The sequence below is a fragment of the Mytilus trossulus genome, chromosome 1 (assembly GCF_036588685.1).
Source record: "Mytilus trossulus isolate FHL-02 chromosome 1, PNRI_Mtr1.1.1.hap1, whole genome shotgun sequence".
Classification (NCBI taxonomy): domain Eukaryota; kingdom Metazoa; phylum Mollusca; class Bivalvia; order Mytilida; family Mytilidae; genus Mytilus; species Mytilus trossulus.
This window is the reverse complement of record NC_086373.1, coordinates 60,477,509-60,495,212: the sequence shown is the minus strand read 5'-3', so window position 1 is coordinate 60,495,212 and position 17,704 is coordinate 60,477,509. Positions and strand designations below refer to the sequence as shown.

General features: G+C 32.9%; 2 protein-coding genes across 2 annotated transcripts in view; one reads left to right on the top strand and one right to left on the bottom strand.

Moving 5' to 3' along the window:
• Positions 1 to 5,320, bottom strand: part of LOC134680901 (uncharacterized) — a 36,838-nt gene extending 31,518 nt beyond the window's left edge. Inside the window, exon 1 of the mRNA XM_063540194.1 lies at positions 5,264 to 5,320. The gene's annotated coding sequence lies outside the window, so the exon portion shown is untranslated. The remainder of the gene's footprint in view (positions 1 to 5,263) is intronic.
• Positions 435 to 17,629, top strand: LOC134680918 (uncharacterized). The gene is made up of 7 exons (XM_063540220.1): positions 435 to 787; positions 3,411 to 3,743; positions 13,016 to 13,058; positions 13,309 to 13,437; positions 15,089 to 15,175; positions 15,679 to 15,820; positions 16,726 to 17,629. Exons 2-7 carry the CDS (start codon positions 3,438 to 3,440, stop codon positions 16,805 to 16,807), a joined length of 789 nt encoding a protein of 262 aa, XP_063396290.1. The 5' UTR covers positions 435 to 787; positions 3,411 to 3,437; the 3' UTR covers positions 16,808 to 17,629.
• Positions 17,630 to 17,704: the final 75 nt, after the last annotated feature.

Below are 17,704 nucleotides of genomic sequence, written 5' to 3'. Positions count from 1 at the left end.
ATGTAGTACCCACTATGCATGTGAATTCAAACTAAGTAAAATATGTTACAACAGGGAATACGAAACACTCGGTTAAGCGTTTGCTTTTTGTGACCACGAAAAAAGAAAAAGAAAAAAAAACCAAACCACTAAAAAAGAAAAAAATAACAAATCGAGAAAATTACCAACCATTATGAACAACAATCGCTATAAAAGGGGGTTTGGAGAGCTATGTTCAACATGTAACACAAATAATGTTTTTTATTTTTTTTTGTGCTGGGTTTTTGCAGCAGTAACGCAAGGACACCTGATAGGTCTGATTTCGTATAAATATCGCTAGTCGATAATAAAATGATATTGGATTTGTGAGGCAGACATGATCTTTTAATGCTGTCTGATACTCGGGGGATAACCATACCCCACAAGGAGTCATGCTTTCTTAGTGTATCATCTCTTGTTCATATCAATAATGACATATCAATGTTGACACTGTGTTATTCCAATCAAAGATGAAACGAAGCAATGGGTTATATTAAGTTTTCTCTGTGGAGTAAATCTAAATAGCTTTTAATCCTGGGATTTCTATAAGCAGCTAACAATGATGAAAACGACAGAGTTACAACTGTACGATGCATGATGATTAAAGCAAATGATATTGATTTTTACCGAGCAATGAAGCTTTGCAGCGACAAATAAGTCTGCAGAATACCTTTGAAAGGTGGGATAGAAGATAAGATATTGGAAATTACTTGTTGGATCGATTTGTACTACGGCAAAAAAGAAACTACTACTTAATTAATTACTTCCGGTAAGTAGATTTAAAATTGATATTTTTTGTAACTTATTCTGATACAGTAGACTTCTATATAATATGCATTTTGATCTATACGACGTATTCAGAATTGTATTTATATATATTCTGCTGCAGGTATGATAAAAGAGATGCGCATACAGTATACATTTAAAACATGTCAAACATTTCTATGTTGTAGATACATTTGTCGCTGGACTTGCACGTGCTTTTAAAAATGAGTAAATGCGATTTGTTTTTACATACTGCTTATTTATAATCTTTTGACGATATAGTGAACTATTCATTAATACTAAGCTTAACGATTTCATATATTTTTTGAAGTAGAACACCCGTTTTAGGCGCAGGTCGAAAATTGGTACATTTGTAGTTGAGAAAGGCACTTATATACTTTGGGGATCCAATCAGGAATAGAAGGGGTTCTGTAAAACTAAACTTCAAGTTTAACTGGAAAACTGCATCTTTTAACTTTAATTTTCAACAACATATCATTGTATTTATCAGTTAATGAAAGTTTTGTCAACCGTATATTTTAAAAGTATACAGACATATGCGTATGTACACCGTTACGGTACATGACCGTTAACAGCAGCTTTTTACAATTAGTTTTTAGTAATTTTAGCTTTGAAATACGTCTGGTTAAAACAACAAACGAGAGGAAATGAATTCATTGAATTCAAGCCAGGTTACATACAATTTATAAAATATTCATTGGTAATCGATAAATCTATTAGAGAAAAATGTTCTTGACATAAACCACGTAAAGTGGAAAGTGTGTTATATCGGCCATTAACATTCGACGTAATTATGTATATTAAACTTAGTTCTATTACCGGATTCGTTTATCAAAAATAACAAAATTAAAGATTTTTTTTTTATTTTCACCCAAGTAGATACTTAAAAAAATTCACACCAAACTTTAAAAAAGCCAGGTATATTTATTTCGACATGCACAAGGTATCATGGATGAAAAAATGTTGTCCTGCATTATTTCATATATGTTTTGCAGCTTCAATATGTGAAATATATTATTGAACCTTTCAAAAATAAAATGCTGCGCTTTTCTAACAGATATTATCATGAAATTTTACGATTTTCAGGGGGAGACATACATTTGCGCGAATTGACATTTTGACATGTATGACGCTTACGCGAACAACTCATATTACGGACAGGTATTCCTTTTTTAATTTTCCGGTCTCCTTTGGCTACTTCCGGTTCAGAAAATAACTCTTCCAGACTCATATGATAGCTATATTAACACTGATTCCAAAAATATATAGTTTGCATATATTTATACCTGTATATTTTAACATGCTTCCGTCCGGGTTATTTAATGTCATTTCCGGTCTTAAATGATAGGTATGTACATGTATGACCATTTATACATTATTTGGTTTATAGGTACTTTTCCATGAAATAAGTGCAAAATGACTACTTTCAGTTTACTTTAGGTCACTTATCACCCATCAAAATGCAAAAGATCTTCTGGCTTTATAATGTACCAATTTTCAGAAATAATCTACCCTACAATTATACATTTTAGGGACAATAACTCCCTTAAGATGTCAATGGATTGATTGTTTTAGACATTATGTGTCATATAACTTAATCACAATAAAGCAAACATTTTGCACTAGTTTATTCATATATATCTTAAGGTTTATGTACCCTTCTGTAGCCATTTTTGTACGAACTTTTCAAACTTCAATTGTATCAAAACTACAGATATAATGAATAATAGAGGTAGGCCATTTTGTACATATTCCAAGGGGAAACTTGATGCAAAGCATTATTTTTTACTGTTCCATTGCATTTAATAGAAAAAGAGGACTTTGTGGCAAATAAATCAAGATTTTTATAGAAAATCCACAGCCTTTATCCTTGTACTCTCATATTTGGCAATTTGATGACTGATAGATATAGGATTATTGCATGCAGTGCTAGCATTGATTTCATTAAAACAAGTTTATAAATGTAGTTATTGTTTAAGACAAGTATAAATATGGCCAAAATCAAGTACACCTTTTAGGGTGCGCTCGACTTTAGTGACTCAGCACGAAGTGTTTTGGAATTTATAGGTTACTTGGAACTTTTTGTAAAAAATAAACACTAGCGCATCATAGAAAATCAAGTGAGTAATTTATGTTTCAAATTTTATAACAAAAATCTCTGTATTAAAGGCTGTGGATTTTCTATAAAAATCTTGATTTATATGCCACAAAGTCCTCTTTTTCTATCAAATGCAATGACACAGTAAAAAATAATGCTTTGCATCAAGTTTCCCCTTGGAACATGTTTTAAATGGCCTATCTCTATTATTTATTATATCTTTAGTCTTGATACAATTGAGGTTTGAAAAATTCGTACAAAAATGGCTACAGAAGAGTACATAAACCTTAAAAAGTATCAGAGAAAATGCAAAATAAAGAAAGTGAAAATATTGATAATGTGCCATTAACCTTTGACCCAGATTTCTTATAAAAATAAAATATTCTATTGGGTTATACCGCTAATGGTTTATGATTCACAAATAAAACGACAGATTTATTTGGTAAACTCCTATAATTATTATTATTATTTAAAAATAATAATATTAACTTCCTCCTCATTTTTTCAGACAATGGAAAACGACTAAATAAACACCATGTCACAAAACAAGCTTCTTAATGACGAATGCAATGGAAGTGCAACACTTCAGAGCTCTGATAGAATAGAAAGATCAGATGTTGTTCCAATGTTAGCGTCAGAAGCTGAAATTCCGGAAAACGATAACCAAAATGCCTTGACTATTACCCGTAAATATGTACCAGTAATTCGTGTACAGAAACCCAGACCATGTGATAATAAGAAACGTATTATGATGATAATATTGGGGTCAATGTTTGTGTTTATTGCTCTGGTATTTCTTATAACAGGAACTATACGATTCCATCAATGTCACCCCAGTAAGGTATGTATGTTTTTTTTTATAAGTAAAAAATACCATCGAAAGTTTCATTTATTTACATTGTCATTTTGAAACTTTATAGAGCTGACTATGCGGTATGGACTTTGGCATTGCTCATTGTTGAAGACCATACGGTGACCTATAGTTGTTAATTTCTGTTTCATTTGGTCTCTTGTGAAGACTTTTCTCATTGGCAATCATACCACATTTGTTTTATATTGTACATTCCACAATTTTTTTATGTCTTTTTCCCCAGTTTGAAAATATATTGCAAAAGAATTCAATCATAATTTATATTCATTTTATCTTTACTAGTGGAAGAAAAAAAGTACAAAACAAACCTGGCGCAAAACAATCAGTTAAGAAAAATACTTATTTTAATATTATCGGTATCAGATCTGAAATCTTGGTCTAACCGTGTAGACTGTTGTCTGAAACTAACTTTTTATTTTCAAATATATGACGTATCAACCGGTAATATTTGTGAGGATTTCTTTTTAAGTTGTCACTGATTTCTATTTTGAATGTCACAATACTAGATCAGTTTCAATGTTTACTCGTATATAATTGAGAGAAAAAAATTGTGACGTATCAAGCATAAACACATGTTTACACCTATTTGGCAGCAATTTCCTGAGAAAATAATATAATCATTAGGCTTAAACACCTCTAAATGTCCTGATAAGCGGACAAGAAGAAGGTATAAAGCTAATCAACCCGTATATTGACCTATCATAAATGTTTGCTTAGCTAGTAAGTATATTTGTTGGTTGTGTCAATGAACTATGTTTTAAGTTACGTATGTGACTTTCACGTCATATTCTCTTCCGGTACCCACGGATACTTTCCCAATATATAATATTCAAATTCAATTAGGTGTTGCGTATCTTGATAATCTTTAGTTTTCATTTTTTTTTATTCAATCGGTTCCATTGTTCATATGGAATACGGCCTAGGCACTGGTTGTCCTTCACCTTACAATTTTTAATGTTGCTGCAAGTATTTGTTATTTCCAAGCAGATACATTTTGTAGCAGTAAAGTTGTTTTTCGAGACATCACATCAACTAAATAAATCATTATGCATTAAGTCTACATGTAGCGAAACGGGGTATTATAATGAGCGCTAAGTTTTTAACCAAGAAACCAGTAGACGATTCCTTTTCAATATTCAGACATTTAATGAGGTTAAGATGACATTTGTCTGCCATTAATGTCGCCATTAATGCCGTGCTTACTGCCATTCTGTAGTCACGTTACTACTGTTATGTATTCAATTATTACAAAATTGAATAACATTTTATTGAGCCCCATATGGTCAAATAGATTGGTTAACCGGGAGAAATGTCTAACAAATGGAGTATGTACAGTCGCATAGTTAATAAAGGGGATCGATGCTTCAACGAGATAATAAAAGCAAGGAGGATATAGGAAATGTATTACGTGCAATTACAATAAAAAAGACATTAGTGCATAGTATACAAGAGTGAAATATCCCGAGTAATAAAGAACTATCATATGTTACCTTGACAGAAGGATATGAGCGTGTCCCGGTAGTTGAAATCAGGACACGGCAGCATTAGATAATAATTGTCAGTAACTTTTCAGTCTCGAATTCCTCGTCTATGTCATATATATAATACACAGACAGCTAATATAAGCCCACATTCTCCTGTGAATTCCCGAAAACGTGATATGATAAACAAGAAAAAGCAGTATCGTGTGCCGCGATATCATTACACGAAAAGAAAGAAATTGTATAGATAACAGGGGATTGTATGTATGCAGGACGAATAACTCAAATACAATGGCCTAAAGTGAAACCTCATCCAATTTCAAAAAAAAAAAAGAAAAGAAAAAAGAAGCTGTTAGATGTCATATTGATCTCGAACCACCTTTATACAAGGCTTTTTAAACATGCGTCCAGGCATTTTAACGTTGTCACAGTGTGGGAACGGAACTGTACGGTTTTATTATCAGATTATTACATGGCATTTTTCATATCGCATGTATTATCAGCCCTAGGTTCAATATCAGCCCAAGAGCCGCATGGCTCGAGGGCTGATAATACATGCGATATGAAAAATGACATGTTATGATCTTTTTATCATATGCTTCAACAATAGAGAAAAATCACAGATTCATATATTGATCATTTTACGTGGTTCCCAAATAGAAGTTCAAAGAGTGAAAAGTTCACGGACGTCGGACTCCAAATTTAGTACATTCGATAAGAAATCTTTCTATCAGATGCCTCAACAGAAAAATAAAACATTTTTATTATTTTACAAAATATACTTTCCAGTATCCAAATAATTGTTTGTTAGATTGTACACTACTTTGTAAGTTTTTTAGTGAAAATGTAGCATTGAGGTATATTTTCCGGAATTTGCCGAGCATCACCGGAATGCCATGCGATAACGTTACGGAAAGGCATGTGATAACACTCGAAGCATGTGATAAACTTTTCATATCAGCCCGCTAAGCACCAATTCGAAAAATATGGAATTTACGTTGATTTAATGATATTATCATACAGTAAAAATCATATGTTATTTAGTCTAAGTATATGATAAAATAATTTATCATTCGGGAGACTGTCAAGCGGGTCTCCGACATTCGTAATAATAACAAGTTGCTTGATGGAAAGTTTGATGGACTCAAGTGTTACTATAAAACATTTGTGCTTCAAGTTTAAGTAATCAAAACATTCTATAAGTATATATGAACAAATAAATTAATAAAAACCAACATCTGCATCCAAACGTTTTCATTAGAATGGTGGGGCTCCGAGTAAACGTATCAAAACTGTGACGGAGCAGCGATAAAAAATGTTTGATAAACATCGAAAAACCCATCGTAACTATCAGAATGTACCTTTTCTGATATATAGTCTTACCTGTCTAAAGTTTCCAAGTAGAAACCCCAATATATTCATTTTCTAAATGTCAGATATTTTAATTGACTGTAAAATCGATTGCAAGTTTACTGTACAATCGCTTGCAAGTTTACTGTACAATCACTTGAAGCCCTCCTGTACAATCACTCGGAGCTTTCCTAAGCCAGATTCACTAAATACATTACATATGTGTTTGTCTGTCCTATTATATTCATCTATGGTATTTGATCAACGTTTGAACAATAATTATACAACTCAAAATAAAAGGACAGTACAAACGTAAAGAAATCACTTAAACAATAATAGTATACTAGTACAAAAATAAATAACCGAAAAGATGACTAGGTGCTCCGGAAGGGTAACCCTATTTTGAAGTTCCCATTATTTATTAATCGAAATAATTTAAAAAAAATATATGTATACAAACAATACAACAAAGAATTTTCATCAGAGAACTGGGATATTCTAATTTGATAAAAGCATTCGAATATAGAATGGAGCTATTCGCTGAACAAAGTAACTATACATATATATATATATATATATATATATATAACTCGTCTAAACATCAACCCAACAATGTTAGATCTGTAAATTTGCTTTCGCAAATTTTTGGTTCTTCCCTCGCCGGGATTCGAACCCATGCTACTGTGATATCGTGACACCAAATCGCCTGCACTGCAGCCGTCCCGCTAGACCACACGACCACCTGGGCTCTCAAAAAAAGAGCTTTCGGTGGCCATATGTTACCTTTCCACGTCAGTTTTAATCTAGCGGCGTACTACAGTACATGATATATAAGGCATGAAGATGTTATTGTTACAGATCAGCTAAATTATCTATAGTAAAGGATCCTACAAATTAATGTAAGATACAGTCACAGAAAATAATTATATTCATAAGTACGTCTGAGTCAGTGACAACCCTACAACAGATGTATCCATCGGATCGCCATCAATGATGGTGATACATGGCTGTGTACATAATGTATATACAACTCGTCTAAACATCAACCCAACAATGTTAGATCTGTAAATTTGCTTTCGCAAATTTTTGGTTCTTCCCTCGCCGGGATTCGAACCCATGCTACTGTGATATCGTGACACCAAATCGCCTGCACTGCAGCCGTCCCGCTAGACCACACGACCACCTGGGCTCTCAAAAAAAGAGCTTTCGGTGGCCATATGTTACCTTTCCACGTCAGTTTTAATCTAGCGGCGTACTACAGTACATGATATATAAGGCATGAAGATGTTATTGTTACAGATCAGCTAAATTATCTATAGTAAAGGATCCTACAAATTAATGTAAGATACAGTCACAGAAAATAATTATATTCATAAGTACGTCTGAGTCAGTGACAACCCTACAACAGATGTATCCATCGGATATATATATACAACTCGTCTAAACATCAACCTAACAATGTTAGATCTGTAAATTTGCTTTCGCAAATTTTTGGTTCTTCCCTCGCCGGGATTCGAACCCATGCTACTGTGATATCGTGACACCAAATCGCCTGCACTGCAGCCGTCCCGCTAGACCACACGACCACCTGGGCTCTCATAAAAAGAGCTTTCGGTGGCCATATGTTACCTTTCCACGTCAGTTTTAATCTAGCGGCGTACCACAGTACATGATATATAAGGCATGAAGATGTTATTGTTACAGATCAGCTAAATTATCTATAGTAAAGGATCCTACAAATTAATGTAAGATACAGTCACAGAAAATAATTATATAATTATATATATATCAATAAACATGATATAATTATATATATATCAATAAACATGATATAAAAATAAGAAGAGGTGGTATAATTACCAATAAGAAAGCAAAACGAGTCAAAAGCTCGAACACGAATGGACAACAACTGACTTGTTACATGCATTTTCCTATGCAGAAAATGATGGATTAAGCTAGCTTAGCTCTCTTAATAATACAATGTATCAATGATAAGGGCTTAATATCAAAACAGTAAACAGTAAACATGCAAGCGATTTTACAGTCGATTGAAATATCCGACATTTAGAAAATAGAAAATGAATATGTAGGAGTCTAAAGTGCGATGGTACTCTAAAGTGCGATGGTCACGCTTAAGTGCGATGGTCTACGCTAAAGTACGTTGGTTTATCACGCTAAAGTGCGATGGACCAAAATTGTTAGATTATTAGGGCTAAAAACGTGAAAGTACATGAATGTTAAAATATTGTCTTTTTGCAAAAGCTAGAATGCTAAGCTATAAATATGTAATTAGCTTTATAACTATCTGTGGTTTAAGTGATTGTTACTGAATTTTTAAGACCGACGACGTTTTAATTGCTAAAAAGGTAATTAAGGTAACAAAATACGATATTTCATGGAAATTATTTTTTTATCTATTCGGTCGTATCAAATATTTGGATCATTGGTGTAGCTAAATCGTTCACACAAATTATTTGAACACCTCCCTTGCGGGCGCAATTGTAAATTACACATAAAAAATCGTTCATTTTCAGAATGCTCAATATTTATTTGTATAAGCTATAATTAATAAAATGCGAGAGAAAAGAGATGTTTAAGTTTTTCTCCTTTTTCGTAGCAATTAAGTACAGTCATGCACATGTTATATTTTCCTACAATGTACAAACTAGTGATTTATAGCGGGGTTCACACATTCCCGAGTATTGCTCCCGTCAGACAGCAATACGAGACACGAAAAGTGAAAAAGTCGGATTAGTATCCTCAGTTATCTGATATGTCCTATCATTGTCTGAAAGCAGTCGTTTTAGTTCGTAACAGATTCCTACGGGTCGGGAAGGGTTCGAATAGTTCGACAAAGCACCCCGACAGTTAGGTGCGTCCCGTAACATTCGGGGCAACTCAGCCGATTTTGTCTAGTCGGATTACAATCGTGGCTATGTCGTGATAGGTTCTGCTGTATCGGATCGAATTCCGAACATTTTTTTGTGTATTCTTGACGGTGTCCTGTGGAACGGAAATGATATGGAGTAATTTTTCATAGCTGTTTTCTGCCGATTGAGTCCAGATTGCATCCAGATATTGTCGATTGCGACCGTTTTTTGCCGAAACCGTTCCGAAACAGTCCCGTTATTAATACGTTATTCGTCAATGATACCCACGTTAGAGTCCGGACAATTACAAAATACAATACGACTGAGACCAGACAAAGCCGTTTGCAATGCGATAGAGCGGACCGTGGTGGGATTACGTTCCGACAGTACCTGATTATCCCGAATATGCCGACAGTTTTCGAACGGATAACGTCAATGTCGGTTCACTGTCTGGTCACTGTCTGATATCTGTCGGATTACATTCGGTAGCGTCGGGACAAATTCCCTTGGAAACGGTTCACTTCCTGAACACTATCTGATTGTTGTCGTGACCAAATTTTTTTTCTTTCAAATTTTAATTTTAAATTTGAATTTCCATCCACGATTCACAGGATCTTGATCAGACTTTTAATAAATTTTAATCGGGAATGGTCCTGTCAAGGACGGTAGTAAAAATCGTGAATGTGTGACCCCAGCTTAACTGACAATCTATAATTTACGAATTTGAAAGCATGTACCTTTATTTTACAGACGTTACTTTTCCATCAAATTCACAATATTTTAACGGGCCTGAGCACCAGTAAAAAACCCAACACATTTGATTCAGCCGACAAAGCACGGTTAGGTTTGAATTTATTTAGTCATGGACATGACAGTTGTTAATGAAATATATCTTCCAGCATGTACATTTTAGATTTGTATAAACGACTGTTAATTCTCGTCATAATTCATCTACATTTCTTACGTCTATACTTTCGCGGACCATCGCACTTTAGCTTGTGGATGCATCGCACTTTAACGTATACCATCGCACTTTAGCGTCCCCATCGCACTTTAGAGTCCTATATTGGGGTTTCTACTTGGACAATGACTTTTAAACATTCAGACAGGTAAGACTTTATATCAGAAAAGGTACAAATGAACATTCTGATAGTAACGATGGGTTTTTCGATGTTTATTAAAAAAAAATATTGCTGCCCCGTCACAGTTTTGATCGATTTACTCGGAGCCCCACCATTCTTGTGAAAAGGTTTGGATGCATATGTCTTTTTCATTATTTTATTTGTTCATATATACGTATAGAATGTTTTGATTACTTAAACTTGAAGCAGAAACGGTTAATAGTAAAACTTGAGTTCATCAAACTTTCCATCAAACTTTCCATCAAGCAACTTGTTATTGTTACGAATGTCGGAACCCCGCTTGACAGTCTCCCAAATGATCAAATTATTATAAAACCGCAAAGTGCGTTCCCACACTGCGTTCCCACACTGTGGTTGTACCTCACAAAAACACTTTTTTTAGACACATTATTCTAACTTCTAGTCTACTAGTCTACTTGATTAGTTATAAATACCATGGGTTTTGCTGAAAAAAGTTAAATCCGCTTTCAAGTTTTTCGAACACCAATTTAAGGATCAATCCACGGATAAAAATTATTCAACACCAAGAGCCAAAACACAAAATAAAACAAAGCTTTCTTTTTGAAAAAAAATAATGTCCATTTACTCTATTAAAATGACTCATTTGAGTTAAGGATACTGTCGCCTATGTTTTTGTCCTGTTTTTTTCTCTCCTAAAATTATATAAATTACTGTAAATTCAGAAATTATTGCGTGCATTTATTATATTGATTTAAAGAAGAAAAAAAACATGGGAGATTAATAATAGCAATTTCAGAAAACACACATGTTTATGTATATCAGATAAAAATACCAAACTCGGAGGTAAAGTCAAAAAGAGTAGGTCCATAAAAACTGACGAGAATCAAACATTTAACTTTTTCAATCAACAGATCGGGACGAATGGAAGAAAGCAGGACAGTTCTAATTTCTGCAATAATCATCCAGTCGCATTATTCGCATAAACATTACAACGATTTCTGAATTTACATAATTGAAAATTTGTTTATTACGGCAGATAAAAATGAAGAGAACCTGATAAAACAAGAACTAAAGAAATTCTGAGCGTCGGTTAGATGATAGTTTATTCCAACAGGACTAATATTACATGAAAATAAAACGTCTTTTAGAGGATTAAATTTTTGACTTCTATTTGAGAATTTAACCTTGACAGTTTTTTTTCTTCAAATTCACAGATTTTTCTAACTGTTAACGTGTTAAATTCAATAAATACAATGATACTGGACACGGAACAAAAACGTGTATAACCTTCATTTGACCATCAACAATTAGCAGGCACCCACGGCACAAGTGTATGCGTAAATAAACAAGACCTTAGTACGTATCCATGGATCGATATCATTACGAAACAATTAAATATAAAAAAGAAGATGTGGTATGATTGCCAATGAGACAACTATCCACAAAAGACCAAAATGACACAAACATTAACAACTATAGGTCATCGTACGGCCTTCAACAATGAGCAAAGCCTATACCGCATAGTCAGCTATAAAAGGCCATCTTGACTGGTAAAACATGTCTGACTTAAAATAATACGTATTATACATGCATGTAACTTTAAGATGATAGAATCATTAATAAAATTTTCGTATATCTTGTTGGTATTAAAAAGCACTATATTCTTCATTTTCCAATGCAGAAGTTTTAATTATATAATTTAACCGGTTATAACGTATACAATATTAGTTCTAACCTTTTTTCTCTAGCATACATTTTTATTTGCATGTCAGTCAGGAACGATCTTTTAAACGAAAAAAAAGACAGAACTTATAAGGAGTTCAGGATTCGGTGTATCGTATAAAACCATTGGTTCATCAACTTGATATAACGTTTAACATTGAAGGAATCGAACAAAATGAAAACGGAAAAAGATCCATCGATTTGGTTATCATCTCCTGCTACATGTATGAGTACATTCAATAGCATGATATAAAAATATTCGTAGAAGAAAAACAATCGAAATTGAATGACATGCGATCAGAACGACAGTCAACATTCATTGGTGATCCTTTCCTTTTAATCCTATAAGTACATTCAATTATAGCTTAGTATTAAAATATACATAGATGGCAAACAGTCTAAATTGAACAAAAAAAGAACAGAAAGAGATCGTCGACATGGGTATCATTTCATGCTAAGAGTACACTCAATCTAATTTGCTATAAATATATACATAGAAGCCAGCTAGTACAAATTGAATGATAAAATAAACTCCACGGCCGTCGACATGGTTACATGTACATTGTAAGTATCTAAAAAGAGATAATTCAATAGGTTTGTATAAACAAATTCATGGTAGGAATCGAAAGAACTGTACTATAATCATTGACTATGTACCATACTCCAAAATGTATTTCAAAATTTTCCTGTCTTAAGACTTTCTATTTCAATTTCAGATTTCTGCTCAGTGGGATAAACGGTTTCTTTCTGTCCACTTTGGTGAGTATAATATAAAAAAAACATTCTTGTAAATATATATTTAGCTTAAAATTTCACGTAAATGATTCAATTGCCATAAAATATTCTACAATTGATAATAAATGCATACAATTATATGTGTAAACCACGAATTTCTATTATTTACACATAAATAGAAGACATATTTTGACATAAAGTGAATAAACTATTTCTCCTTTTAATGCCTTTCACTTTCATTCTATCATTTCATATATTTTTTTCTCTTTCGCAGATGATTTAGTAGGTTTAAATAATTATGCTCTAGAAAAGAATGTTAACCAAACGTCCATGTCATATCTAAACTCGAATGGTCCGGCATACTTAGCAGTTGATGGGGACATTAAGACATGTTCGAGAACAGGTATGTATAGTATATAGAGCAATGCTTTAAACAAAAGCTTTGGGTTAGGTTTGTTCACCATAAAGTTGCCGTCACTTTAAATTCAAATATAATACACTCCATGTTGTAAACCTCATCAAGACCGCGTATATGTGCATTGAACAACCCCAACTGAAGAAAAAAAAAACAGCAACATTAAAACCAGTATCAAGACATACCACTTTATTTTATTGACGTTCTTCTTATTTGCTAGTACATGCATATTCTGATGTCCGGTGTAACAACGTCCGTTTAATAACAATATATTGCATTATGTGCACAATGTGACTGGGATGGAGAGTTGTCTTATTGGCACTCATACCACATCTCCTTATTTCTATATATACATGTATATTTATCAAATTCAGTTCATTTAATGGGGCCCTTTTAGCTTGCAGTTGGGTGTGATCCAAGGCTCCGTGTTGAAGACCGTACTTTGACCTACAAAATGTATAATTGGTTACTTTTTACAAATTGTGATTTGGATGAGCGAGTTGTCTAATTGGCACTCATACCACATCTTCTGGTATCTATATAAACATGTATATTTGTTATCAACTTCAGTTCATTTCGGGGACCTTTATAGCTTGCGGGTGAGCAAAGGCTCCGGGTTGAAGACCGTACTTTGACCTATAATAGTTTACTTTTTACACAAATTGTGAGTGAGTTGTCTCAATGACACTCATACCCCATCTTCTGATATCTTTATATGCATGTATATTTATCAAATTCAGGTAATTTTGGGTGACCTTTATAGCTTGCTGTTCGGTGTGAGGAAAGGCTCTGTGTTGAAGACCGTACTTTGACCTATAATGGTCTACTTTTCACAAAATTGTGACTTGGATGAAAGAGTCATCTTCTAATATCTATAGGTGCTTTTTTTATCGTCCTCTTTGATTAATCTAAGATAAATATCAACACATGTCTCACTCAAACCCTATTTCACAGCTTTTACAGGAATTCTGCCTTTTAGCTGGAAAGAAAGAGCAATTATCATACTAATTACAAAATCCAGAATAGATCTTTTATCCCCTCTTAGTCCGAGATTGAATACTTGCTAATAGAAATTGTCTCAAATTCCCCCACACATCTTGACAAGTTTAAACACCTAAATCTATAAAATCTTTATCTTTATACATAGTCTCCGTATCAGTAAATTTGTAAAGTTTGTAGATTTACACGAATATATCAGAGGAGGGGTTTGAAGATTGATCAGTATTACTAGTATAGATGGTTGCCCATTTCAAGCCACGTCTCCTGATTGAAATCATGAAACATATATCTTTATGAACACAAATTAATCCCGAGTATGGTTATGAGTATGCAAACACAAGAAAAATGCAGCCACCTCACGACCGGCTACTTTTACCTCCTTAATGCTATTGCAAACTTTTTGAAGAGTACGCATATGTCATATAAAGGGTAAGTATGTGTCCTCTTAAAAGGCAAAACATGTCTGTCCTTGTTCACTGACCCTCATATTAATACGATCGCTTTATCTTGTTTAAGAAATCTCTCAATTTGTGTAATATTGGCTGCGTGACGTTAAACAATCATTATTTTATCGTTGATTAATAAATACCAGCACCAATGTTTTAAAATAAACGAAGTAACAAAACAATGTTATTTGTAGATGCAGAATTGTCACCAACGTTACAAATAGATCTCAAATATCAACGACCGGTAGGATTTGTTTTAGTGCATGGTAATTTAAAAAATGGTATGTATACGATTTACATGTTACTTACACGAATTTGTATAAATTATTCTTCAGAACCCTTGCAGTTTGAAAAAAAAATTAAACATTAAAAAAGGTACCTGTCATGTTATCCAAATTGAATTGACTTTTTTGCAAACAAATTTATCCTTTGCTCCGCTCTACGGTATGACACTATTTATTAAACTCGATATTCACGCCATCTTGAAACTATTATTTATCAATTATAACGGTTGCTTATGATTTGGCTAAGGTTCTTTCGGTTAGAATATGGTGAAATAATAGGGAACAAGTCCCGCGCGGGAAAAGATATAAAATAAGACAGATATTAGAGAACAATATGGGTAATCAAGACTCGATCAACAGTTAGTGCTTAATGTTGACGTAATGTATGAGACTACTATATACACTTTGTACTGAAAGTGTTTTTTTTAAAAAAAAAGGTTACACTCAGTGCATCTGCTTTGTTTAAGATCACTGTTTGTAAATTTGAATTGTTATTTCAGCCTTACATGACATTACCTTATATGTTGTTGGAGAGGACGGATTACATAGTTATAAATCAAAAACCAATATATGTGAGCAACAGAAAGGACTTGTAAAGAACCAAGCTATGATCACCGATTGTGGTCGGCCACTAAATGGACGGTATGCTTACATTATTTACCATGCTTTTTTTTTTTTTTAGATATAAAGAAAAGATGTGGTATGAATGCCAATGAGACAACGCCTCACAAGAGACCAAATGACACAGCAATGAATAGCTTAAGGTCATCTGATGGCCTTTAACAAAGAGCAAAGCTCATACCGCATATTCAGCTACAAAAGGCACCGAATTATCAAATGTAAAACAATTCAAACGAGAAAACTAACGGCCTCATTCTTGTACAAAAAAAATGTATGACAAACAAATATGCAACGCAACGACTAACGACAACCACTGAATAACAGACCCCGGACTTTGGTCAGGCACATATACAAATACTAGTAGTGTGACGGGTTTAAACATGTTGTGGGATCCAAACCCTCAATCCAAATTGGGACAGTGATGCAACAGTTTGTATTATATCATTTTGATTTAAAAAAAAAAACACAATAAAACAACCGTAAGCATGTTGAGAAAGTAACGCATTTTATTTACAATTGTATGGGGACCGTTCACAAATACAGGAAAATAATGCATTTGTCAAAAAATAAAGTCCATGCATGACATGCTTTTAGGTTTACCACAGTTTGATTTTGAACAAATAAATTATACTTAAATATATTACTATTTTAGTATTAAGGTCAAATACCTAGTCTTTATTTTTACGCATATAAAAGTACAATGCTAATAAAATTAACAGAGCAGGTTTTCCTCCTACTTAACATGAAGCACAATCACTATCTGATATTTTGGTTTCCCAACAGAGCTATACAGGATATTACTACAACAACCAACCTAAAACATTAACAATTATATCCTTTATCAGTTTTGCAGAATTACGGAATTTTTATTTATAATTTATTAGAATTGATGAAAATAAATATTTGATAAATATTTTGTCTTTCAGATACATTATTATAGAAATGAAAAATTCTGTCAATTCATTGGATAGTCTGATGCTTTGCGAGGTGATAGTGATCCAACGTTGACCCATAAGTACGGAATTCAGCAGCAATATATTATTAAACTGTGTCATTTTTATTATACAACAAAAACATTACATCAAATTCTCATATACAAATTGAATTTAAATTGTTCCAAACTCTTAGCAATTTAGAGAGATCATACAGGTTTATAAAATTATATGAACTAGTATACAATCAAATAATAAGTATTTGCAAATCAATCAAAATTGTACGGCCAATTTCTGATGTTTTGTTTCATTCAATGCCAGTAATTTAGAATCGAAAACTTGTTGAAACTTATTTGAATTTTCATTATAAATTAGTCTCAGTCATATTTTCAAAATATATGTTTTAAACTATTTTACGTGTATCAAAAAAGTTAAATCATTATGTAATTTATTCAGAGCTATTACGTGTTGCTTAAGAAAGACATCTTGTAAGATATTACATAAGACTTTATGAATATAGGTAATTTTATCACTTATACATCGTATACAGAATGATTATAATTGCACTCGCCAGCTCGCCAAAATGATACTAGTATATTCTATTCTTTTCACAAAAATGAATGCAACACCTTTTTTAACTTGTAAACGGGAGTTTTGTTTACTGATTAAAGGGGTCATCCCTTCGTTATATTTGTCAAACATAATTCAGTTGTTGTACAATGCAGTAGCTAAAAAACTTGATTTTACATCCAATTTTGCCGAAAGAAAAAGAAATGAGACATTTTTTTCCAAAATTCGAGATCCACTTATGAGTTCCACCTTGATTTAACAAATTTGAAAAAAAAGTATCATTCCTGCACTTTATGTTAAAGTTATTGTAATTTGTCGATGTAACGTTTTGTTTTTACTGTACTCGTTGTATTTTTATAAAACGATTGTTTTTGCTGATATTGAGTTCATTTTTTACTAGTTA